Below are 27,867 nucleotides of genomic sequence, written 5' to 3'. Positions count from 1 at the left end.
TTTTTAGCACAAGGTTGGTACAACCTAACAAAAACTTGAAGTTGAAAAGAAACGACTAACGTTATCTGAACTCTGAAGGCTGATGAGGCATTGAGTCTTTTATAGATCAGATGATGCTAGCAAGCTAACATGCTCGGCGTCTAGTAAAGCTAGCTGGTTAGCCATAGTCTTTCTTGTGATTGTTCTCGAGTATTCATCTGATTTTGCCGGTGATACAACAGACTACACAGAAAAATAAGAATGAATTATTCGGATTACGACTCGGATGGTTATTCCTCAAATGAGGATGAAGACTATGTCCCCTCTGGTAAGAGATTTTAGCATGAAGTTAGCATGGTTGTAGCAAGAGCACAGATATAACGTTAGCTAACCCGTCTGTGGTAGATATATCTCCACACACATACTCTTCACTTTTTATTTTACATTATGATAGTGACATCATATGCAAACACAATTGTACAACAAATATCCTAGCTAATGCTCATACTTTGGATTCATACATACTTACACAGTATCTAGACAATGACTTAACTCAGTATTATTTAATTTCTAGAGTGTAAAACATATATTTTTTAAGATCCCTCTTTGAAGATCGCAAGTGTTTTATGTAATCAGATCCAAGCAATGATTAATAGTTTCTCCTTTCTGATAGATGTCAATTTGGCTGTGACAGTGATGACAAAGATGAAAACAATTACTGATATAATTCACCAAAAACCCTGCTGGTCTTTTATGGTCCTGTCTATAAATTGGTTTGCATCATGAAGCATTGGAGGCTCTTCAGTGGGTAGAGGAGATCCAACATTGTGACTTGTTCAGATTCATTTTCAGCATTAACACCTATAAGTGCTCAATCTATATCTGGGCATGTAAAGAAAATGCATTTATGTGTGTTTATGTAGGGGGTGGAGGTGGTCTGGACAATCTAGGTTCAATCGAGTACAGCAGAAACTAAAGGGATCAATAAAATGACGTTTTATTAGTTTAATAAATGATGGGGAAGTATGAGGTTGTAGCTATCTATATATTAAAACACAAGCTGATACTGAGAGGTGTATTGGACCAGAAGACATGACATTCTGCCTTTAAGTGAGACACATTCCCACTCATAGAGGAATTTAGGTTTCACTTCAGACTTCCTTCCTTTAAAACCACACTTTTAGGTTACTTAAAATGACAGCAGGCCTTTTAAATAGTATTTATTTATTTTTCTTTTCGAACAGCAATGCACCAATGCAGCAATACATCGAAAATCTAGGCAAATGCATCGTTAGTTTGTATGTTTATTTAGTCTCAGGGTCATAAATATGAATATATCCATTCACATTGGTTTATTTTTTTTCCTTTTATTGATCAGATGATAATCTGAGCGAGGATGACATGAATGAATGTGTGAAGGAGGACGCACTGGATGGGGAGGATACCAACGAGCAGCAGTCAGGACATGTGAAGAAGAAAAAGAAGAAAACTAAAGCAGACATTCCCATGAGGTATGATATCAGTGACGTATGTTTTAAGCTAAATTCTTAATTAAATGATCAAAGTAAAATTGTCTCACTTTCCTCTTATTTACAAAGAAAAAGGAAAAAAGGATGCCTCAAACTGGCAGAAGATGGTGAGGGAGGTTCATCAGGCCAGCAGAAAAAGGAAGATGAGCCAAAAGAAGATGATTTTGTAACCAACTCTACAGGGGACAATGACGTTAAGCAGAAGAAGAAAGCAGATGATCTTTGGGCTAGTTTTTTGAGTGATGTCGGCCCTCGACCCAAAGCATCAGCTCCGAGTGCAGACACTCAGCAGGTAACTTAAGAAACTTAAAGGGATAGTTCATCAAAAAATTAATTAAATTAATTAAAGGGATTGTTCACTTTGAAATGAATTTTTGGTATGTTTTAGCTTACCTCAAGGGGATGCAAGATGTAGGTGTCTTTGTTTCTGCAGTAGTTTCAATTTCAAACTGTTCTTGTCTGTCAACCTCCTCAAAGTGCATGCTCAGAGAAGAACAAATTAAACATGATTTAATGACTATAAAAACAATATAAATACTGCTGGTTTTCTCACACAAACCGCTCATTTTGTGTCTCAGGCCATCAATGTGTCCTTGCCTTAATGAGTCATTAAATCATGTTTAATTTGGACTTCTCTGTGCATGCTTTTTGAGGTGGTGACCATAGACCTCCATTATATGACTGATAGACAAGAACAGTTTGACTTGAAAATACTGCGGAAACAAAGACACCTACATCTTGGATGCCCTTGAGGTAAGATAAAACATACCAAAAATTAATTTCAAAGTGAGCTATCCCTTCAAATTGAAATTCTGTCATTTCTGTCGTTAACCAAACAGTTGATGGGCCCCATTGACTTAAATACTATGTAAGTCAATACCCCTTAAACTGTTTGGTTACCCATATTCTTCAAAATATCGTCTTTTGTGTTCAGCAGAAGAAAGAAATTCATACAGGTTTGGAACAACTTGAGGGTGAGTATATGACAGAATTTTCATTTTTGGATGAACTATCCCTTTAAGTAAAAAAAAAAAAAAAAAAACATTTGTTAAAGATTTAAGATTTTTTTCTGGTTTTAGAAGCCATTTCACTTCTTGGACACATCAGAATAGGGAAGAAAAGACTATTTCAACTTCATTACATGTCGACTTTTAGAGTTGATATATACAGTAGGCTTTTTTTTTTATTGTTACATATTCTAACAATAACTCACACATTTTATGATTCCATGTTTATTTAATTTTCTTGTACTAACGTTTGTCTTTTCTTTCCTTTTATTTATTTATAATTTAGTAATTTGGGTGAAACATTGAGCTGACTGTGTTTTGCATGTGGTTCAGTCAGTGTCTTGGTATTCTTGTTTCTACAGTCAGAATGTGTTAAAAAAAAATTTTTTTTTTTTATTTTGCACTTTTTTTTTTGTTAAATTGTCTCTTAGATTAATATGCATAATCTCTTATAGTCCACATCTACAGCTGGCCCAGATAAACCCAGTAAACCCTCTACAGCGTCTCAGCAGCAGGAGGACAAACCTAAAGAATCCTCCAAAATCACAATTACCAAGGTGTTTGATTTTGCAGGAGAAGAAGTCCGGTAAGTGAGACTGCCTTGTGTGACTGTGAGTGTTTTATATGGCCACCAGATGGCAGCATACATTCATTCATCAGACGCAGAGCTGAGTATCTAGCAGTGATTGCTTTATGGAAACAATACTTCAGAAATATGTTCATTTCAAATCGCTGATTTGTCCACATAGGTAATTTTATTTAATAGTATGTGCATGTTAATAATGAAGTCAAAACATACAGAAATATTTAGGTATTTTCAGTGAACGTTGTTGTAGTTAATCACAATGCTGTCATCACATCTTAGCTTGTCTAGCTTGCTGCTTTTTAATAATGAATTCCAGTACATTGTGTTTATGAGCCAGTCACACACTCAAAGCGGAGCCAGTAAAATATTCACATCCTGCCAAGCACAAAGCACTGACAAGCTTTGAACTCATTTGAAGAACGCAAGATGTGATTTATATTAAAACTTGTTCTATAAAAAGACTTCAGTGGGCCCAACAATATTTGGACACTTTTGATACTTAAAGGGATAGTTCACTTTGAAATTCATTTTTGGTATGTTTTAGCTTACCTCAAGGGCATCCAAGATGCAGGTGTCTTTGTTTCCGCAGTAGTTTCAATTTTGATAATTTTAGGTCAAACCATTCGTGTCTATCAGTCATATAATGGAGGTCTATGGTCACCACCTTAAACAGCATGCACAGAGAAGTCCAAATTAAACATGATTTAATGACTCGTAAATGTAAGTACACATTGATGGCCTAAGACACGAAACAAGCGATTTGTGTGAGAAAACGAACCGTATTTATATCGCTTTTACCTCTTACCAACCCATGCCCTCAGGTCACTTGGACGTGGCTGTGCTTACAAGAGGTAAAAACGATTTAAATACTGTTCGTTTTCTCACACAAACTGAGGACATCAGTATGTACTTACATTCACGAGTCATTAAATCATGTTTAATTTGGACTTCTCTGTGCATGCTTTTTGAGGTGGTGACCATAGACCTCCATGACATGATTGATAGACACAAACAGTTTGACCTAAAAATATCAAAATTGAAACTACTCCGCAAACAAAGATACCTACATCTTGGATGCCCTTGAGGTAAGCTAAAACATACCAAAAATTAATTTCAAAGTGAATTTTACTTCATAAATCACAAAATATCATTCCAAAAGTGGCATTCGAAAACAAATGAATCCAGGTGTAGTAGATCATCACTTTAATGATCCATTTATGTTTGACAACCAGAAAATACTGTATTTCCAAATACATATGCTTGGAAAAATCTCACAAACCCCAAACTTTTGAACAGTAGTTTATAGTATTTCGTCAGTTGCTTTTGAAGATTTTTTTATTATCTCTTGTTATCATCCGCAGGGTCACCAAAGAGGTGGACGCAGACTCCCGGGAGGCCAAGAGTTTTCTGAAGGACGAAGAGAAGTCAGTGTCGTCTGAGCCACAGCAGTCCGAAGCGCTCTCCTCTAGATCCAGGTACCGCTGAAGCCCTTTAGTCCTGCGTTCTGTTCTTCTGATCTCCCTCAGTACATGCGAAATTACAGTTTACAACCATCGTGTCAGTTAATTAATGAAACAAAGTGGTTTTTAATGGTTCTGTTTTGTGTTTCACTGACGCAGAAGTGAATAACTCATTAGCGCTTGACTATAATTAATTCTTTGTTATTGATGTTGTTATATTACAGTAATTAGATGTGATCTCCTTCAGTGTAGTTGGTGCTGATGAATGGATGGAGACGTGCGTGTTTGCCGTGCAGGACTAGAGGGAATGTCAGACGTGTGACAGCTTTGATAGCGAGTCACTGATTCCATATATGCCTGTAGGGAAAACCAGCAGCACACAAATATGTTTCAGCCGCAGTGTGTGCACAGATGTGTATGAGTTTTATCTCTCTAATGTTCTGCGAAACTATTCAGAAATGGCCATTATCGTCCAGACAGGACGTTTGTGTACGTTAATCATTACTGTGATCTTCATCGCTCCTTACATAAGTTTATTTTGGACAGACGCTCTTGTCTGTCCTCTGAGACTGTGAATATTTGCTGAATAGGAAGTCATATTTTCCCCCTGCACAGGATATACAGTATTGGGCGTTGGCATGTGCAGCAGGAAAAGTAGCTTGAACCCCACCTCTTCCATCCCTTTATCATCCAAACGACTGTCATGTCCACGCTAAAAATACTCTGCATTCACTCGGTGTCTGGTTTTGATTTTGATGGCTGGGATATCATTGCTCAGTCAGTGTGACTTTAAATCAAGCCTCTTCATATTCCGATGGCTGTTTCGCTCCAGCACAGCTGGGTTCCTGCTTAAACTAGGCACCGAAAAGCCTTAACACAAAGGGTACCTTTCTCCAATATTCACTCGCTTTCCTTCTCTTCCTTTTAAGCCTCTTTTGTGTGATTTAAGGTTAGAGGGCTTGAGTCAGCACTGTGTGTCTCTCTCTCTCACACACAGGCACAGTGGCTCTCTGTTTCTCTACTTAACAGTGTCATACTGCGCCTCAACACAGAACTGCTGACGATAGTAATACACACACTTCTTCCTTCTCCTGCATTTTTTTCCATGCAGACAGAGTTACATTGTTACTTCTCTGTTAGAAAGGTTGGCATAGTTGGGAAAATGGCTAGCAAGTGTTAACATCGTTAAAAGGGGTGGTAAAGTATGATTTCACTTTTCTAACTTTAGTTAGTGTGTAATGTTGTTGATGGTCAAGCAGTACAACGCTTCAAAGCAAAGGAAGATATTTGCTTTTAAAGAAAAGGACTACAACAAACGGCTGGTAGGGACTACACGACATTCCTCCGGGGTTAGTGACATAAACCCCGCCCCCGGGAACACACAGTCCATGTTGAGAAGAGGATAAGAGTAGATTTGTGAGTCAGCTCAAACTTTAGCATCCATCTTTTCACATGCAATAGAAAGTCACTCTGTGTGCATCTCACAACAGTTCCTAAATGAGCGATTTATCGTTAATAATTTTATAGAAATTAATTTTTGATATGTTTTAGCTTACCTCAAGGGCATCCAAGATGTAGGTGTCTTTGTTTCCGCAGTATTTTCAATTTTGATATTTTTAGGTCAAACCGTTTGTCTGTCAGTCATATAATGGAGGTCTATGGTCACCACCTCAAAGAGCATGCACAGAGAAGTCCAAACGAAACATGATTTAATGACTCGTAAATGTAAGTACACATTGATGGCCTAAGACACGAAACGAGCGGTTTGTGTGAGACAATGAACAGTATTTATGTCATTTTTAGCTCTTGTAACCACAGCCACGTCCAAGTGATCTGAAGGCATGGGCGCTTCGATGTGTGCAAGCGCCGGAAATCGCCGGAAGAAATAAATGTTAACCTAAATAATTGCTTTTATCATGTTGTACATGGTTAGTTCAAGATACCTACTGTACTAACTATTGTTAATGAATTAAGTTATTGTAAAGCAAAAAAAAAAACTACGGCTGCAATGAACTACTATTTTGATAATCAGTTAATTTGTTGATTTATGTTGATTATTTGTATGATCAATTTGACAAAGAAGCCACATTTTATGCTTGTTATTTTATGAAAAACATGTATTCTATCCAATAGGCTTGATTTATGAAACATGCAGAACTAATTTGTGCATAAATCGTTTGCGAATCTATTCTTGCTTTAATTTTAGATTGGATGGAATGATTTATGAACGCTCGTTTCGTGTCTGAGGACATCAATGTGTACTTACATTCACGAGTCATTAAATCATGTTTAATTTGGACTTCTCTGTGCATGCTCTTTGTGGTGGTGACCATAGACCTCCATTATATGACTGACAAACAACGGTTTGACGTAAAAATATCAAAATTGAAACTACTGCGTAAACAAAGACGCCTACATCTTGGATTCCCCTGAGGTAAGCTAAAACATACCAAAAATTAATTTCAAAGTGAACTATCCCTTTAAGACCTGTACATTTTCATTCACCCACTTTTTGGCAGGCAAAAAGTTACATTTAGACACTGCAAGTTTGCATGAACGTGTGAATGATAACCTTTAGGACACACAATTTGTGAGTACCATTTGTGTGGACACCACAGACTGATGTAACCTTACTGCTAGTGGTTCAATTGTGGAGCAGCGTTGTTTAGTTCTGTGTTGTCTAAGTGCTATCGATCACAGAACCAGCCAGATTTACTGATGCTTGTTCTGAGCTCCAGTGATAGCTTGATTGATTGATTGTCTACTGTCTCTGTGGTCTTATCGCAGAACTTGACTGACGTTAAGGCTGAGCTCCATGTAAGCACTCGGACAAACACACAAACAAATCTGTACTTTACGGAAATGAAAACGAAAGCTTGTGTATTACGTACGTTTTTAAGTGCCAGTTGCACAACACACTCAAACGGAGTCGGAGAGAAATCTGCCCTGTCTCTTCCTGTTTCTGTTCCACTTGGCTTTCCGTCAGCTTGCTGTACGTGAGTGAGTAACACAACATACAGTGGTTCTGGGAAACCTGTGTGTATGTCCACCTAAACTAATGATTTCCACATGCGCCAGTCACTGCTCTCCTTTTCTAATTATAGATGCTCATTTCTAGGACCCTAAAAATAGGACTTCGCTCCCCATTATTAGAGTACAGTCACACACTTCGCTCTTCGTCGGGTCAAGCCATGTGTCTAGAGTGTTTGGACAAACTTAAAACCTTGCTTTAATTCATAATAAATAGAGTAAAAAAAAAACATTCGGTTAATATATTTGATATGTTTTGTAATATTTTAAATAAATGTACTCAGTTATTATAATATTTGAAATAAATATTAACCATTTAAATTAAGAAATATTAATATTACTTATTTATAAAAATTTAAATGATATAAAAATTATACAGTTATATATTTAAAAATGCAAATTATTTACTAGAGACTATAAGTTATTATTATGTTTAGCTACTTTTTCATTATTTTTCAATGTAAACACTAGACGTCTCGCATCTTTTGCAGTGTCTTGCGTATGATGAAGTTCAAAATTTAAAAGTTCACGAAGTTCAGCTCACATTTTTTTAACAGCAATAAAGGTGTTCTGTGTGAACAGCCCTTACACTTGTTTGTGCCTGTGTAATTGCTGGGAACTGTACCATCACTGTACATGTACTTGTGTGGTTTGCTTGAATAAGAAACGTGTTATTCTCGATTTATATACTGTATAAGTTCACACAAACAAAGCGAGAAGTGTTTTGGTCTGAGCACGGTAATATTAATAGTCCCCCCTATGATTTCTAGTTCTCATGCACAGGGCGGTATATTAAGTATTAGCCTCAGACTCTGTTTAGATGTCAGTGAGTAAAACTTGGCTGTTTCGTAATAATCCATACAGTGGTGAGGTATATGCCATGTTATCTCAGCCATCACAATTCTTTTAGTTTTGCCACATACTGTATGCATCAATGCCTCATGTGTTGAGCTGTGTTTAGAAACCTGGGTTAAGTGCCTTGCTCAAGGGCACAGTGGTGATGGCTCATGATGATGCTCTCTTTATATAGAAACATTGCCTGCCCCCAGCTATTCCACATAACTAGAATTATATTGCCTGATGAAATGCACAACCCCACATCATTAGCACTATGCTCTGAGTGCTAGCAGGGCCTTGGAAAATTGTTTTATACATTTTTAAACAATTACATTTATATATATATATATATATAGCTTGCTGTACGTGAGTGAGTAACACAACATACAGTGGTTCTGGGAAACCACTTAAACTAATGATTTCCACATGCGCCACTCAGTCACAGCTATATATATATATATATATACATTTTTATTTTATTTTTACTCCAAGACCTACGTAAGAAAAGGGGTTTGGAAAATTAATGGATGGATTAACCAAAATCACGTATCAGGATATAAACACGAATATAAAAGCTAATGATTTAAAATTGGAAATAACACGTTGTCTAAGGCCCCGTCCACACTACTGCGTTTTCATTTAAAAACGGAGACCTTTTGCTACGTTTGCACCTCCCGTCCAGACTAAAACGGAAAAAACAATGACCTACAATGGAGAAGTTTAGAAACGCTGCAGCTCCGTTTTGCGTTTTGAATATCCGGAGGGCGTTTTAATGAAGACGGGACAAAACGGAGGACTTTAGAAACGCTGACGCAGAGGCTCACGCTCAGCTCTATGATTGGGGGTCATGACGTGTCCTTCCCTGATTCGTCAGCCATCCATCAGGTAGCTAATGTTACTTTCTTCTTCATCAAATCTGAGGAATAGAGTGCCGAAGTTATGACGTCACTTTGTAGGCTAAACGCGGAAGTGAGTTAGCATTTTAGCACTTTCCCGGTTCCCTCGCCCTAAAGTCTATGGGTTTTTTGAATGGGTTTTTGCTAAATCACCTGAAATAAGGTCCGTGGTTAAAGCCTCTAAATATTTTCACGTTTTGATCTATGACATAAAACACACCAGTTATAACCTGCTTGTGTTTTTAAAACTTTATATAGGCTTTAGAATCTATACATTTTGGATTAACTTGTAACTTGTAACTCTAAAAAATGCTGGGTTGTTTTAACCCAATTTTGGGTAAAATATGGACAAACCCAGCCATTGGGTTACGTTTTTTAATTACATTTTTAACCAAACGTTTGGGTTTGTCTGTATTTTACCCAAAATTGGGTTAAAACAACCCAGCATTTTTTTTAAATGTGTAAGGGTCATTGAACACAGATATTATTTTTTGCGATTTTTCAAAAGTCTACGGGGAAAATGCATAGCTTTTCGACCGAGGTAACCCATGCGCCGCCAGCTTCCGAGTTGTCCTACAAAGTGACGTTAAACTTCGGCACTCTATAGTCAATCCGTTTCCCGTTTACACCGGCACGCGCATGCCCAGTGTTGATGAATGGTCACGTGATTGGCGTTTTCAGTCGTTTTAATGTGGACGGAGATCAATTCTAATACGCAAATAAAACGCTGGTGTGGACGGAGATCGTATTCGTTTTAATCCTCCGTTTTTAAACGAAAACGCAGTAGTGTGGACGGGTTATGTGTTACAATATACATGAATCTTTATAAATCTGCATTTTTATTTTACAAAGTGGGTACTTCACATTAGGATCGTCATTTTGGTGGGTCCTTAGCATCAAAAAGTTTGAAAATCCTGCTTTGACCAAATGAGCTAATGACTTCCTCATTGTGGAGTTCAAACTAACTATCTTTCTGTTACTAGCTAGATATTTCACCACTCCGCCCACCCATAATGAGGTCACAGTGAGCAGAGGGAAGCTTGTTCTGGTCTAAATGCAGAAGGCCAATTCAGGATTTCATTAGCAGACCTGAAATGACCTGTTCCCTGTCTCCTCACAGCTGGACACTGTGTCAGTCGGTCCTCACGCTATAATGAATGCTTGTTAACTGAAGTGAGGGTTCGATATCACGCCCGCCTCACCGCCGGACACATCAGAGCGCTGCTGCTGTGTGCTCCGTCTCCCAGCTAATGCTTCTGACAAAACCAGGCCACTCTTCACTCCCCTGGCATCTAAAAATGTGCCGTGGCCCGAAAGAGAGTTTCCTGTATGTGTGTGTGTTGGCTCCTGCCAAAACAGATGCAAATTCTCCCAAGTGGCTGCATGTTAAACAAGCGATCACAGAAAGGCATCATCTCGGGAGGCGGTAAATATGTGGCAACAAAATGCGGTTGTGCCTGATGGTATTGTATCAGAACCTTGAGACGTTCAGCTGATGTTTATTTATACCTTTTTAAGCGTTTAAAACATTGCGATGACCTACAATCAAGCTCAGAATCACACATAAAATATTGAGTGTGCTTGCTTAAAATTTTCAACTTCTGGGTGGAATTCACCACAGACACTTTTAAAATGTCAAATCAGCCCTCGCTGTTTAGACACTTTACCTCCTTCCTGTTTTCCCCGTGGTTCTTTAGAGCTCCATTCAGCCTGTCAGTGAGACACAACTAGACCACTTCATCCCTCGCCAGGCCTCATCTTCAAACCATGGTTTGTGACGGCTCCTCTACTTGTGTTTCCGTCCTCGTTGAAGTGCAGCTGCTGAGCCTCAATCGTCTGAATGTTGAGGGGAAAGTCGGGTGATGATATCCATTCCAATATTGTGGAAACAGATGGGGAAAGTCACTTTAGGGCCACTCCAGGCCCCCTTCCAAATTTCACTGCCCCTGCTGGTTTCCCTTGAAATACAAAGAGAAAACCCTTTCAGGAAGGAAATTAGGCTCGTTAGACGCAAAATGGCTGGAAGTGATTATAGAAACGCACTCTTATCAGTTATGCAGATATAACGAGGCCATAATTAGCTAAGGAAAGCTTTACGGATTTGTGCAACTACCAAACTGGCCTCTTATGTGAAATATGTGAGCGGAATGATGATCGGAGCTGTGTGTGAGGGAGCAGGCGTTGGCTCTGAAGATGGGGAGATGTACTGACAGCTTGGAACTGGGACACTTGTAAGGTGAACAAAGTGTGACAGCCTTGTGCTCGCTGGGCAGAGACAGACGAGTGACGGCTACATGTACATACCACGCACTCAGTGCTGACTTAATCTGAGATTATCCTTTTAACAGTGATTTTTTTTTTTTAATGAATTTAACCAACAGATTGCCTACAGCCCATTCACTGACAAAATTAGAAAATATTTGCTTGATCTGGCAAGCTCCAATCTGATTGACTGACTATGCAACTTCTGGGAGTAAGGCCGTGTGTCCACCATGCGCCTCGCGTTTGTTTTCAATGGGAGCGCCGCATTTTTTAAACGCCATGATTGTAACAAGGCGCTGAGCGTTTTTTCACGCTGAAGCTCCGAGCGGCCAGCGTTTTTCACTGGTCGCCGAGAGTTGAAAAATGTTCAACTTTGGATAAAACGCTGCGCTAATTACTGTCACTTCTTACCCAGCCACCAATCACAGTGGAGGAGGGGCGGGACTAAACTACACTGACCAACTGTTCCAACATTCTTTCTGTACAACGACATAAACTAGCAGAGCTAACCCAACAAAATGGATGGAAAATACATTTTTAGTATGACACAAATTATCTGCGAAATAAGTTACAAGTAAACTGTGCTGCGGATATTCTCTATCATACACTCTAAAAAAAATGGGGGGTTGTTTTAACCAAAATTTGGGTCAAATATGGACAAACCCAGTGTTTGGGTTAAATTTTTAAATTACATTTTTAACCACTCGTTTGGGTTTGTCCATATTTGATTGTCCAAAATTGGGTTAATCCAACCCAGCAATTTTTAGAGTGTAGCAACGTCACGTCTCAACGGAAAAAACGCTGCCCTGCCAAAACGCTCTCAAGTGCCCAAAGCTCGGCGTCTTCAGCAGAGCGTCTAGCATTTTCAGCTAGCTTGAAGTGCTTTTTATGACTCTCGAAACAAAGCTGTGTTTCAAGGTACTGGGTTGATGCTACACTCTTAGAAGAAAAGATTCTATTTAGAACCTTAAAAGGTTCTATCAGTGCGACGTAGCCCCTTAAAAGGTGATACAGAACCCTTTTTAAGGCTTCAATAATAAGAACCCTTTAGGGGGGTTCATATATTAATATTTTAGCCCTTTAATATTTCATATTATTGACAAACATCAAGACCCTAAAATGTATTTATGAATGCATGTGAATGATCACAAAATTCAAGATATGGGGGTTAGAAAATGTATATATTTATGTCATTTTATGTAGTTAATCAATATCACACGAAGAGTGCCATTTCAGTTTTTGTCCTCCAACAATAAAATGTGATATTAAGTTACTACAACAGTTTAATAAACAATTTAATTTCAACTGCAAAATGTTGCAGAATAGTGTAATATATGAATGAATAATAGCCTATAAAGAACCTTTGTGCCAAAAGGGTTCTTTGTTGTCATTATAGAACCTTTTTTTTTTTTTAGCATAAACTGTTCTTTGGAGTTGAGTAAAGAACCATATATGCTTCATATATAGAACCCCTTTTTTCTAAGGGTGTATGAGGGCTTTTGAGGTTAAACATGCTTCAGTCTGAGCTGCGATGTCAAAATGATTTTTTCATCCTGAATATGATTGTGTCCTGAAGCACTAGAAAGCATTCCAGTCTTTCTGAGTTTGTTCCACATCTTTTCTAAGACATGCACATACACTGATATGCTCAGACCCACATGATATAAAGATTATTTTTTTCAAAAGCTCAAGGCCAGTCTTGTGTGCATGTCATAGTCTCTCGGAGAATCTTCGAAAGGACAAACCACACACATATGTTTCTTAGACAGTTTCCCCAGCAACTACTGAACATGCGAAAACAAACCCTGTCAGTGTGTTTGAGATGTAAGGCTTTATCTCTTCTCATGTCTCCTTATATCTTTCTCCTGCAGAGCTCAGTTGAATTCACTTTTGGGCTCAACACTTTGTCTGTCTATGCTAAAAATATCTGCACTGTTACTTTAGGTGAGGACTGAAGGAGAGAGAGGAACTGGTTCCTCATGGGTTCACAATTGAAATAAATAGTAGGTTCACACACTGTATATTTGCAAACCTGGGTTCGAGGTGCAATTTACACACCAAACTGCATATTTAAGTTAAATGAAACATGAGGCCAAGATATTTTATTGAACTTAAAAATATTTTTTTCTTGATTTACTCATTTTTAATGAAAGCACCTGATTTTTGTTTTTTTGTTTTTGCGATATCTAAATGGGCATAGACTCCACTTTTTCCTGTAAACAAGGTTAATCTTCATATTTATATTAAGATTAATAACATTGGACACATTCAGCATGTACCGTTTTAATAGTTGCCTATATTGTCACACTGATCTGGTTGTCATGAAATGGAAGTTAGGATAGTCTTTTCTTCCTTATTGTGATGTTTATCCTGTGATGTGAAACGGCTTCTCGAACAAGTACAAATGACGGGTGTTGAGTTGATTTTGTCCATCGGAAATTGTTTGGATCATTGTGGTTTGCAACTGCTGTGATCTCATGTGAGTGACAGGTTGTCTTGCCCTCGCAGCAATAAACACATCATCAGAGAAGAGAAGAGATGTTTCTGCATAATGGAGGGGAAGTTATTTTAATTAAAGATTACGAAAAAATGACCTTACAAAAAATAATGATGTGCAGAGATAAATCATTTAATAAGTACTGGGATATTCCATTTTGATTTCATGGAGACTAAGCCGTCTTCTAATGGCAAAATGAATGCAATAACAGGAAAAGCAGAGGAAAATGTTTTCTAGTTTCCTCTAGATGCTGAAACTAAACTCTGTGCTTTTCTGTCTCTGTTTAAAGTGCATGAATAATTAATGAGACAAGTACTGAGGCAGATTGTGATTGGTTGTCAGTATCACTGGGATAAAAGTATTGCAATTTGCGAACATCCTTTCATTAAAAGTGTCCTTAAAGGGATAGTTGACTTTGAAATTACTTTTTCGTATGTTTTAGCTTACCTCAAGGGCATCCAAGATGTAGGTGTCTTTGTTTCTGCAGTATTTTCAATTTTGATATTTTTAGATCAAACCATTCGTGTCTATCAGTCATATAATGGAGGTCTATGGGGTCCACCTCAAAGAGCATGCACAGAGAAGTCCAAATTAAACATGATTTAATAAATGTAAGGACACATTGATGGCCTAAGACACGAAACGAGCGGTTTGTGTGAGAAAACAAACAGTATTTAAATTTTTTTTACCTCTTGTAACCACAGCCACGTCCAAGTTATCTGAGGGCCCGGGAGCTTTGTGGCTGTGGTAACAAGAGGTAAAAACAATATAAATAGTATAAACAAAAAATCTAGTGTAGTATAGTCTAGCCTTTTAGATTATTGTTAGAAATTTGAAAGAGTGTTTTAGCTAACATTGAGACACAGCAGGTTTGTTTGTGTATATGAAAGGCTCAAATCACAGCTTAGGGTCTAGGCGGGGCTGTAAGTGCCACTAAGTCCAGGTGGTTGATCACAGGGGCCTGGAGCATAAAAGGTCTTTGAACTCTAGGTCTTAGCGCTGCAGGTGTGTTTATGTGTACGAGTCTATGTTCATTAGTCGTCTATGAGCAGGTGTGCTGCTCATTGTTCACAGGATGTAAATCTGTCGTTTACCGTATTAGGGGCAGAGCAGAGATGCTCAGAGCCTCATATTCCAACCTAAACTGCTCTTTAAAGATCAAAAAGAGGAAGAAAAAATGGGACCCTATCGTAATTATGGGATCATATTTAAAATAAACACACAAACCAAGAGAGATCCTGATGCCTCTCCTTACTTAATTTGTATGTGACCGTCTTTTACAGGAAATGTGGCTTTTGCAAATGACAGTGGAGAATTTGCATGGTTCGTTTTACAAATTAGGCTTTTTTTTTGGGCTGTAGATTGTGCTTTTTCACATGTAATATCCAATTGTTAATATGCTGCATTACGCAGTTTGATGTTGCACAACTGTTTACAACATTGATAATAATAAATGTGTCTTAAGCACCAAATATTAGAATGATTTGTGAAGGATCATGTGACACTGAAGACTGGAGTAATGATGCTGAAAAAAAAAACAAAGGAATAAATTACATTTTCAAAACATATTCGAATAGCAAACTTGTTTTAAACAGAAATTTTATTTTAAATAAATGCTGCCTTGGTGAGCATCAGAGACTAGTGTATTTCCAAGTACCCGAAATGATGGCTGGTTTCAGATCACGTAATCCTTACACCAGTTACCATTGAGATGAATGAGAGTGGTTCAGATTACACAATTTTAGCCCGATTTTGGCACGAGCCGTTTGACGTAGGGTGTAGTCGGGATTCGTAAACGTCAACGGGCGTCGGGACGCAAGATTCGATCGTATCATCTCGTTTAGTGTGTCGTAGTGGGCGACAACCTACGTCGCGTTTGCGATGCTTCACGACATCACGACAAAAAGACTAGCGTGTTTAATTTTTTTAACGGTCGTCCACGACGGTTCCGTCACATGTATGAGGTTGACCAATAGGAGCACAAGCTTTTCCGTAGCGTTACACAACTTTCAAAAATGGCGAGACGAAAGAGAAAACAATATTTTACCTCAGTTCTCTTTGGAGGATTGACAGCCCATACTGTCCTCTTCGAGCAATCCAGGAACGTGTCAATTGTCGTTTTTTTTTTTTTTTTTTCTGAACACAGGACAGCCAATAACACTCACCGCTTCATCCATTGTTTGTTTACGTTCGTTTCCGGAAGTACCTCACTACTAGTTTTGCTTCTCGATGACATCACGCGCCTCGTTAACACTAGAACGGCCATAACGGTCATTTTGACCGTTTTGAATTTTATATCTACAATAACTTTGTTGAAAAAAATAATAAAATCCTGCTGATACCTGACTTTTCCTAAAATTGTCTGTATTTTCATTTAAAATGCTTTTCATATAAATTAAGTTACATAAACTTAAATTACGTAAACTTAAAAAAAAAAAAAGACACGGCGGATCCAGATCTTCCATTCATGTCGGATGATCCTGGTGCTCCGCTGCCCTATCCTGCGCTGTTTGTTTTGCTGCATGGGCTGTTCGCTAGTTCTGCTAGTCCTATTATTTGACATTTTCGTCATAGTTTTTGTCATTCAAACCTAGTTTTTATTTAGTTATCGTCTCGTTTTCGTCTTTGAAAAAATGTGGTTGATGAAAATAATTACGAAAATTATTCGTCAACGAAATAAACACTGTTTTGAATCTAACGGTCAATGACAGTTTGGGGCCGTTCTAGTAGTTTTGGCACTTCTATTGTTAAAGACAGCATGCGATGACTGGTTAGGAAGCAACGTGTAGTCTGACGTGTGTCTTGTCCACGACACGACACAATTTTAGGAGTCACAGTCAGTGACTTTCATCCACACAAGCCAAAAATACATTTTCTGGCTTTTCTCAGTCTAGAAAGCTCCAAATTCAAAAATAATTTCACATTTCTTCTACATAAATGACCCATTTTAAATACACATTCATCTTTCCAGAGGTGGAATGACCCTTTAAAGCCACTTAATGCAAAGTGGGACCCATTTTACTGTATATATAGTTTGGATTGTGGAGATACGAGTGAACACATTAGCATTAGCTACATTAACATCATCTGTTTAAATATGCGTGTGTGAGCGCTGTGTGATTTGATGTGTATTGTATAACCCTGCAGTCTCTCCTCTGGCTGTTCTTCCAGTTTCTGCTTGTCAGACAGAATGTGGGTCAGTGAGGCTGTGCTGGGGTCTCATGGTGGACGTGTGCATGGGGTTTATAGCTGCGGTTCACAGGCCCAGTCCCGCACTTGCTCAAAAATATCTGGTCTGCAACTAGGCCAGTATCCGAGCTTTAGGCGGAAAAAACCCATTAGATGAGTACGAGCAAACAGCCTACTGATATAATAGAGATGAAGCGTTCGGAGTTAGCTGACGTCCATCTCCCATGATGCCCTGTAGTGCCTTCTCTTATGATGTCACAAAGGCTATAATTACTCAGTGGAGATGAAGAGACTTGTCAACCAACTGCTGTTCAATGGAGAGTTTATGAGCCACTCTGTGAACTTACGATGACATAAACCAAAATAATGAGGTCGGGGAATCTACTTCCTGTCTTGAAAGGAATCGCCAGCCTTTTCTTCCCCCTCCACAAAGTGCTGGGACACGTTGACTGTGTGTGTTTGCCTTGATAACAAGACTATGGTCATGGGAGAACTCTGACTGCAAATAAACAACTAGATTCACAGACTTCTGGGCTACTGTTTTCCCGTTTGTGTGTGCCCATGTTGGCATATAGTCCAGTATATTGAATTTGATTGGCCTGTGACTGTGTTGTATACAGTATATCTGTTACATCATCTTTCTCTTTTCGAGCACTATGGTTGATGAAGCAGGATACAGTCACCTTGGCTCCGCGTTTAGCATTCTGGCCCAGCGTTGTGGTCTGGCTCCCGGCCCAACGTTCACATCGACGCTGCTGCATGGCACACAGGATTGACTATCAGTTGAGCCCTGATTGTATATTGATTCCCTGTCAGAATAGGTTTAAGCAGTGTTCCTGTTTCTCTCTGTGTGTACATACTGGTTCTGTTGACTAAGCTGTTATGTTATCTGTTGTATGCAATATATATAGATGTATGTGTCTAGATATGTTAGAAATGAAATGATTTCAGTTTTCGAACTATAATTTGTCTGTTTACACTTGAAGTAAAAATATTAGCTAATCAGATCAGAATAGTTGGTGTTTAATATTCCGATATATGGAGCATAATTTTTGACCTATGAGATTCTGCCGTGGGCAGGGCTGATATTTTTGAATTCTTGCTTTTGAATGGACAGGTAAATATGGAAAAGTAAACCTATATTTAGAAGTATTTTTTATATTATATTTTTTTATGTAATATACAATTTTATATTATTAATAATATAATATAATATTAATATAATAATAATATTAATAATATATATTTTATATATTTTTTTATATTATATATTTTTAATTTTTATATTTTATAGTATTTTTAAGTATTCACACAGTCCCTAAAAAGACAATTGAATACCATCCAAATTTTAGAAATGAGCCTCCACCACTACATAGTCAGTGTGAAGTAGTTTATATCGTTAATTTGCTCATATTCAAATCTTTTTGTGAAGTCTTATTGTTTTTCGTGCCAATATTTGTGACTTTAATACGCCTTTAATCGTGCAGCAGTCTAGTCTCCCCAGTTGAAATTTGGAAGTTTGTGGATGTGGAGGGAATATAATTACAGTATTGATTTTTTTTTGCTCCCCAACATTATTTTTGTGTGTTGTCTGGCTAGACGTTAGCCACCGTAGGAAAAGATCTGCACTGAAACAGCTGTTATATGAACAGTATTATATTAAAACATTATAATATTCATGTATAAAGCATTTACATAATTTACTATTTAACAAATGCAAGGGTACAAGGGCTGAAAGCTTAAGATACAGGTTTTATTCTGTGTAACATTTTTAAACTTACTATTTTTGTAAAAAGTGGAAAATGGTAATTATAAAGAATGATTTCCTGTCCACCTATTTACTTCTAGCAATTGAACTGGCAATAAATTAAACCTGCAGATGTGTTTAAACATTCCTCTTTGCATGTGTTTTCCTTCCTGTTTTGCTCCTTGAATAATGTTGTTCGCACAGATGTTAATGCATTTTGTCAGATCTTTAGACATTAGTCATGTGTGTGTGGCTGTGGCCCCATTCCTCTGTGTTTTGAACACACAAGTCCTGCTAAATCGACTTGATCACAGTGATCTTTTTACCCTGCAGTGAAGTAATGCAAGTTCAGAGCCTTTATTTATTTTCACGGAAAGACAACTGATTTATATATATAACATTGTGATTTATTCTCTGTATTTTCAAACCGATATTGCAACACCTCCTCACCCAAACTTTTTATATTTAGGCTTTCATTAATTTCGTATTCTGAAAACAATTGTACCATCTTTCTGTACACACATACACGTACACACAATTTTCCTTCTCGTTCCTCATGGCAGGCTTTCTCCTATGACTCGCCTGAGCGTGAAACCGTCTGTCCTTGGACACCCCGTACCCTCTAATGCACCCCAAGGTCCTATTGCCGGCCCTTATTCCCCTGGCAGACCCCCAGCACACACACACACACACTCCCCCTGGCACCCACATATGAGAGGGAGGGCTGCTGGTCTGGACTCTTCAGCTCTTTCATTCCACAGATCGTTTAACATTTCATTACTGCAGCCAAGCACAACCTCAGTGTCAGGTTGACTTTGGTTACGTTGAAAACACATCTTTGTTCCACGTTGCGAGAAACATACCAGCCATGGTATGATCGCCAACATAAGATTGCCTCTACCTCCACTTTGGATCATCATTTTATATCTTCCTGCATTTATTGGGAAAAAAAATGATGCACATGTTGTGTTTCTTCCACTTTAAAATCCAACAAAAATGAGCCTTAAAGGGATAGTTCACTTTGAAATATAAATTTTTGGTATGTTTTAGCTTAACTCAAGGGCATCCAAGATGTAGGTGTCTTTATTTCCGCAGTAGTTTTAATTTTTGATATTTTTAGGTCAAACCGTTCATGTCTATCAGTCATATAATGAAGGTCTATGGTCACCACCTCAAAGAGCATGCACAGAGAAGTCCAAATTAAACATGATTTAATGACTCGTAAATGCAAGTACACATTGATGGCCTAAGACACGAAACGAGCGGTTTGTGTGAGAAAACGAACAGTATTTATATAGATTTTACCTCTTGTAACCACAAGTCCAAGTGATTTGAGGGTGCGGGCGCTTTGTGGCTGTGGTTACAAGAGGTAAAAACGATATAAATCCTCTTCGTTTTCTCACACAAACCGCTCATTTCATGTCTTAGGCCAACAATGTGTACTTACATTTACGAGGCATTAAATCATGTTTAATTTGGACTTCTCTGTGCATGCTCTTTGAGGTGGTGACCATAGGCATCCATTATATGACTGATAGACTCGAACGGTTTGACCTGAAAATATCAAAATTGAAAATACTGTGGAAACAAAGACACCTACATCTTGGATGCCCTTGAGGTAAGCTAAAAAATAATTTCAAAGTGAACTATCCCTTTAAAAACATGTTTTGGCCCTTCCCGGTTAGAACAGCCATTTATAATATTTGAAAATTGTGATCCAAATTATGTTCATCTTCCTTTCTCTAGTGTGAAGAGGCCAGCAGGCATGGGGAGCATCCTGAATCGCATCGGGAGCAAAAAGCAGAAGATGAGCACTTTGGAGAAGTCTAAGATGGACTGGGATGCCTTTAAATCAGAGGAGGGCATCGCAGACGAGCTGGCAATCCATAATCGAGGCAAAGAAGGGTATGTTTAAGCCTCATTAGTGACCCAGACAAACACATCATCTCATATTATCTCCCATTAGTGTCTCACACTAGCTTCCGAGATTTTCATCAGAGCTGAATAAATATAATTAAGCGTCTTAAGTGCTTAAAGCCACAACGTGCTGGCGTATAGTATTTCACTGGCATTTTTATCATACATTACAATTCATTCATTAATTATTCACTGAAGTTAACTGGACGGTGAAATAAATGTATTTTGGGTAAAACCAAATGCTGCACATGCATTTGATTAACATGCTGACCTTTGCGGTTGAATAGGGATGAGCAATTTTGCAAAGTACAAAAAAGTTAGTATATTCTGTTCTGGCAAAATTATAAGACTGCTAATTACTGTTTCTCTGTAAAAAGATCTGTGTTGTCTCTGCATACGTGCTCATACATGTGTAGGAGGGATGTGGGTGCTAAATATGTGGCCTTGCATTGCAAGTGTCTGCTCGCACACCTCTCGTTGGTCGATTGAGAATGAACTCAATGAAGAGATATACAATGTTCAACATTTTTTCTAATCTAAAACCGCTTTTTCCATTACAAATGATATCTTAGCAATTTTGGCAAACTAAAAGCTAAAATTACATGAATTTCAGAAAGAATGTCTTTGTCCTCTTTTGCTTTAAAGTCCCCCTGCAGTCAATAATTTTGATTTTTTTTTTTTTTTAAAGGGATACTCCACTTTTTTTTGGAAATAGGCTCATTTTGCTGCTCATTTTTCATTAAACTCCCTCAGAGTTAAACAGTTTTACCGTTTTCGAATCCATCTAGCCGATTTTCTGATATTCAGAAGAATATCAATAACCAGACAGTTTCTGGTCTCATTGACTTCCATAGTATATTTTTTTCCTACTATGGAAGTCAATGAGACCAGGCGTGGATTTATTTTCCAACTAGCACCTGATTGGATCTAGAAAAGTATGTGTAACACTAATTGGAATTTTAAAACTATTTTTATTTGCTATTACTGCTGCAACCTTAACCATTATGATAGTAACCTGCGAGTTACACACTAACCCACAACAGTAAACAAAGTATGGGCAATTTTGAATTCATGAACTTTAAACTCAAGCAGTTTAACATTACATATACATTATTGACTATGGTTGGGTTATTTGAAACAATCATATTTTTTCGTTCGAACCATCGTCACGTTTTCTTTCTCATCTTCGATATTATTGATGAAAACAAAAAGCAAAAAATAAATGTGTGTTTGTCTGTAATTTTGAGAGTAACACTGCCCTGCTGACTGGTCTAGGAACGGTGTTCAGTACATCAGCAGAATGAATGGAGTGGGAGCTAAGCCAATAGCACTTCATTTAAGCCTGCTTATCTTGCCTGTGATGGCTATCTTGAGGAGGAGGTGAGGAGTAGGATTTCAGCTTTACTCAAAAGCTGATGGTGCAAAAAGGCTGATACAAACCAGGGTCGAAACGTTTAAGCTAGTGTTTACAGGAAGCAAATACCATTTTGGAATATTGACTTCTTGTTTTTATTTGAGCAGTTGAATCATAGTTCCCGTTTGAGCTGGAGTTGAAACAGAGTGTAACTAAATGGGGTTTAAAACCAGTAAAAATGCAAAAACAATAAAATGTACTGTATAATTGAAAATTATTATTCTGTACTATTTCACTAATCAAATAAGTACATTTGTGACATACAGTCAGATGTTCTTCCATTGAAGAGGATAATTCTCAGATCATGCTGAAGAACATGATCATCAGGTTTGACACAAACTTGAAGAGTTCATGCAGCTCAAGCGCTGCTGTCATTAAACCAACATATTAGGACATTGTGAAATTCATGTTAATTTTTCAAATTAGACGCTTTACCCAAATTCCTATTCAGAAAAAAAAACATTTGTAATGGGAAAATCCAATTGAAATTTGACAATTCTAATTCGATGCTTCGTCACAAGTGGACTCTTTTGAACCCAATCCTGATTCCTGATCGACCAATCAGAAGTGTGCAGGCAGACACTTGCACTGCGAGGTCACATTCTCGCCCACATCTCTCCTACACAAGCACAGAAAACTGACAAGAAACACGGTTCTGAATACATGAACAGACTATCCATTTTCCATTTTTGTCCATTTTTTACCATCATGCCAAAGTAAAATCATTTTATCCCTAAAACCGTATTCTGGACAAATGTGGGCAAAATAGTTTTGATTTATTTTAAAAAAAAAAAATTATTCCCTTGATCTGAGCGGTACAAGACTTGGCTACTTTTCCTAAGTTTGCCTCCTGAACACACACATTTTTTTTTTTTACTCAATTCTGCAATGTTAAGTGGGTGGAAAAATTCCTTTATCTTGTATTTGGGTAAAAAATGGGCACCCATAGAAATGAATGGGAAAAACTGTAATTTAGACTTAGAGCGTTCTAAAATAAGCCAAAATAAGACACCAGGTGACAGCAAAGTTACTTAATCTTTAGGTTTTAGCTCTAAGAACTTATTGGAATGATTTTTTAATGTAGTTAATTTTTTTTTAAATAAAACATAAAAAATAAGCATAATTTACATAGAAAATATGGTGCTTTTTGAAGTAAATAAATTCAAAAATACCTCCAAAATAAAAAAAACACCATAAATGAATTGACAAAACTTTATAGAAGACAGTGATATAACATTTATAATAAATAAAAATTAGGATCACACCAGAGACCTCTGCTCTGTGCAAACATTTGTCCACAATTACAGGATTAAGGGCTATAAAGTGAATACGGTTTGAGGGCTACAAATGCAGTTCTTACGCTCCCTTCCCTAATTTTAAGTATTTCTGAGAGAGGGTTTCAGTTTGATAATATCTGATCCAAGAGACACAACCCTTCATCGATTGCCCTCAACACAACATGTTCATCTCAAATCTATAATTAATACCCAAAAGTTTACGCTCTATAATGTAGAGTAGGTGCTTAGTTTCTTTACATAGCAAGCTAATTTTTGCTCGTCCCCAGGGTTACCACCGCAAGCCTAAATACATGGTCTTTTCTGGCAAATTACAACATCATGATACAAATTATTATGTTTAAGGGATTGAAAATAAAGTTCATAGATTAAGTATACTTTCCCTGTCAGGAACGACTGTAGTACCAGTAATCTAGAGATCAGTTTTGTAGACCACAGAAGACTTCAAAAAATTAAACGAGACCAGAATTGAGATCTACACACACGTAGTTTGTTTCTCTGCCCCACGGTCATAATAAGATTTCATTCATAGTGAGTTTTAGAAGGAAGTGAAATCGCGGAATAAGAGTTTCTGGAGGTGAGTAATTGTGAGGTCTCTTTTGGGTTTCATGCAATTCATAGATTATCTCAGTAGTGCATCAAATGTGTTGTTGTCTTTCCTCAGAGTTGTGAACACCCCTCTATACTAACCCTGTCACCTAAGTTACCCATCCTACAGTCCTCTGGGATAATGCTCCCAGATGCGTTTGGTGTAAAAACAAGGGAGGAGAGTCATTGCATCTTGTACCGAGGGGATGATGATATACAGTGATGTCATTTAGGCATTCGATGGCTACTCTACTTTAATAGCGATAAAGGGATAGTTCACCCGAAAACAAAAACAAAAACAATATTTACTTGTGTTCATGTTATCCCAAGCCTGTATTACTCTTTCTTTTCTTAAAATATATTTTGAAAAAAAAATTTTTTTTTTTGGTCCATGCAATGAAAGTGAATTGGTTTACTGTTTTGGACCCCATTGACTTTCATTGTAGGCACCAAAACACAGAATTTGGGTTGAAACAAGTGACTATTTTGTCATTTAAACTACTCCTTTAAATCCCACTGCGCACACAGCAGTGATGCTCTGGCTTTCTTTAAATAGCCTGATGCTCCTCTTCTCTGATATATAGATGAAAAGAACTGTGTTGGTTCTCCATCAGACAGTTGTAGGGAGTGGAACAGTTACTAAATTAAAAACCTGGCCTGGGGGTTTAAAAATAAAGCAGAAGAAATTATGGTGTGCCACTGTTTCCATATTTCAGTTTCTCTGAGAGGGATGTGGTTTAGGAGGAGGGCCGCTGAAGGGTGTGGAGGACACACAGACTGGAAAAGAGCATAGTGTGCAGGCCGCTAGGCCAAACTATATGCCCAGAGGACTGTTTTCGTTCTCTCTTTTTCAAAATGTAGGACAATAAATGCACCCAGATCTGTCAGAGCTCACACAGTTGGTAAACCCAGGGTCTCAAGTCTCTGGAGGCAAACGCTTGGTCGGGCATCAGAGCTTCCAGAGCACTCTGGGATTGAGTGACCCTCTGCTGGGATTTAGGGGGAACGGAGCGCCCATGTGACCAAAAATTGCAGGCAGAAAGCTCAATGTTTACGGAATTTAATTGGGTTACTCTTAAACTAACATAGCTCTTAAATGGGTCAAACCATGAAAAATAAACTGTTTCTTAATTATAAAAAATATAAATATGAAATATTCAGTGCTATTGATACTATATATAAATTTTTTTTTTAATTTTAAAAGTTCTTCCTCATGGAAAATTACATATTTACCCATTCAAAGAGGGCTATTCTGTGTTCATAAACATAGTATTAGTATTATTTTTATTACTAAACACCAACGAACAAGCTATAAGTAACTATATAAATGTGGAAAAGAGCTTTTCGTGGCTGTGTGTAGCACCTACCAGATCCTCGTGATTAATCCCAACTTTGAGAAATAACAGTGGAAGGGATATTATGACGCTATCGGCGCCATCTTTGGAAAACAGTCTCGACAAGTCGAACCACGAACGACGTGCCAAGTGAGCTGAACTGTATGAACGGCGTTCGTGGTTTGACTTGTCGAGACTGTTTTCCAGAGATGGCTCCTGCCTGTATACACGAAGTGGACTGTCTTAATAAAATATCTTCTTATTAAACGGTCTGTACACTTACAAAGTTCTCAATGCTTCGTTTTGCATGTAGGGACCCTCATTATGTTACTGTGTTAGTGTGGGGCTATTTTGAGCCTTGTTAGTGGTATTAACTAGCGATTCTTATTAAATGCCCCCATATACTAGCGTTGTACGCTAAACAGTTTTTAGAGATGAAACGCTTTACATTCGATTATCATGAAAATAAATCTCAGAGAACGATTGACTAGGTACCAATGTTTTATAAGACCAAAGGTTCATTTTGCGCCGGAGTTCTCCTTTAAGGCTATATGTTTTCTCTTTCTTTTCTTTTTTTTTGAGTATGTGAGATCCCATTAGGACTTCAAACAAGACACAGGCAATCAGTTTTTGCTTTCTTGTCTTCCTTTCATCATTGGTAGATGCGTGATATGATATCTAATAAAATGTTCAGTCTCGGCTCCTAGTGTGCACACCGCTCTCCAGACCAATTCATTTAGACCTCACTTAAAGCTTTGTGTAGGAGATGCCCTTCTCTGCTGATCATCAGCCAACCTGAACCTGAACCCAGACCATTATGAGGAAAACCACAAAACCGAATGATGTCAGCCTGTTTTATTTTCTTTGTTCTCAGCACCTGCTCTCACCTTGAGTATCAGCAATGAATAAGGGAGGTTATATACATGCACATATAACCTCCGACATCTAATGGGTACAGCCACTAAAGCCACTATTTTGCTGTCTGAGACAAATTTTGGCATTGCCTGAATGACTGACTTTCTTCTGTGGAACACAAAATAAGATCTCTTGTTGCTTTTTTAAATCTATACAATGAAATTGGACCCCATTGAATTGTATTGTATGAACAAAAACGGAAACATTCTTCAAAATATCTTCTTTTGAGTTCTGTCATACTAAGTATGGAACAACACCAGGGTTGAGTAAATGTTTCAAAACCTCAGATAAGGAAGACATCCAAAATGTGGACAACCACTCGGTTGCGAACTACTTGTGACACGAAGTAGCATTGTGGAGCGAGCATGACGAAAAAAAATATGTGTGTGAAATCACTGTACCACCTGAGTGCCTTAATAGCTGACATTTACCAACACCCCACTGTCCCCACTCACCGTTTTTTGTGATTCGTTCCAAGAGACAATGGGAAAGCAGCATATGCAGTCATTGAACTCACACAGACACAAGAAACAGCAAGAACCGGTGTTTGTCATTGTCATTCTTGCCAAGTGCATGTGCTTTATTTCCTTCACCATTATCTCCGTGTCCTCACCGTCTGCATGTGTCTGTAGGTACGTGGAGCGGAAGAACTTCTTAGAGAGAGTGGACTTGCGGCAGTTTGAGCTGGAGAAGAGCGTCCGTCTGAACAACATGAAACGGTGACAAGAGGAAAGAGCACATTCACTGATCACAACACAGACTGTCCCATATTCACATTCGCCCTGCACACACTGTCGGTTTTTCAACATTTTTTCAGATCCCTGGCCTGTAACAGTCCTGCAAAAACAGGTCTGCCTTCACAATTAAATGTTTGCTCACCATCTTTTTCTTCTACAATTCCTTTGTCCGATATTGCATGTCGTCTTCAACATGAAAGTGAAACTGCTCAAGATGTTAGTCTTCCTCAGAAACCCCATTTTACAATCCGCTGAAGTACGTCAGACACACCTAACATTCAATGAGAGTGACATTAATGGGGAAGAAAACCTCATTAAGATCCTCAGATAAGGGTTTTCAGCTTAAACTGAATTATTTGCCATAATTCATATCTTTGTTCTGACGGTTAGGCTTTTCGTAATATTAACGACCATCCTATTCAGGAAAATTGTTCTTTTATTTGGTGGTTAAATGGAAGGGCGCATTTGTCTTTTGTTTTTTCTTCATGTATACTTAGTGTTGTCTTGAATTTATTTGTATGGGAATTACCCGCCGTCGTTTTAATAGTGTTTCACTGTTTGACAGGAATAAATCATGTCAGTTGGTTTGGACACTTTCTTTTTAAATGAACCATGTCTTGTCTGTTAATTACTCCGACTTAATAATGA

The 27,867-nt window shown here is 37.9% G+C and overlaps 1 protein-coding gene across 1 annotated transcript; it reads left to right on the top strand.

Moving 5' to 3' along the window:
- Positions 1-107: 107 nt before the first annotated feature.
- cfdp1 (chromatin remodeling protein CFDP1) lies at positions 108-27,829 on the top strand. Its single transcript, XM_039684195.2, has 7 exons — positions 108-307; positions 1,358-1,490; positions 1,578-1,800; positions 2,971-3,101; positions 4,463-4,576; positions 20,766-20,924; positions 27,115-27,829. The coding sequence occupies exons 1-7, from the start codon at positions 241-243 to the stop codon at positions 27,203-27,205; spliced, it is 918 nt and encodes a 305-aa protein (XP_039540129.2). The 5' UTR covers positions 108-240; the 3' UTR covers positions 27,206-27,829.
- Positions 27,830-27,867: the final 38 nt, after the last annotated feature.

This window comes from Pimephales promelas, chromosome 10, assembly GCF_988280905.1.
Source record: "Pimephales promelas chromosome 10, fPimPro1.hap1.1, whole genome shotgun sequence".
Lineage (NCBI taxonomy): Eukaryota > Metazoa > Chordata > Actinopteri > Cypriniformes > Leuciscidae > Pimephales > Pimephales promelas.
Note: the sequence above shows the minus strand (reverse complement) of the source record. Positions and strands in the feature narration are given on the sequence as shown.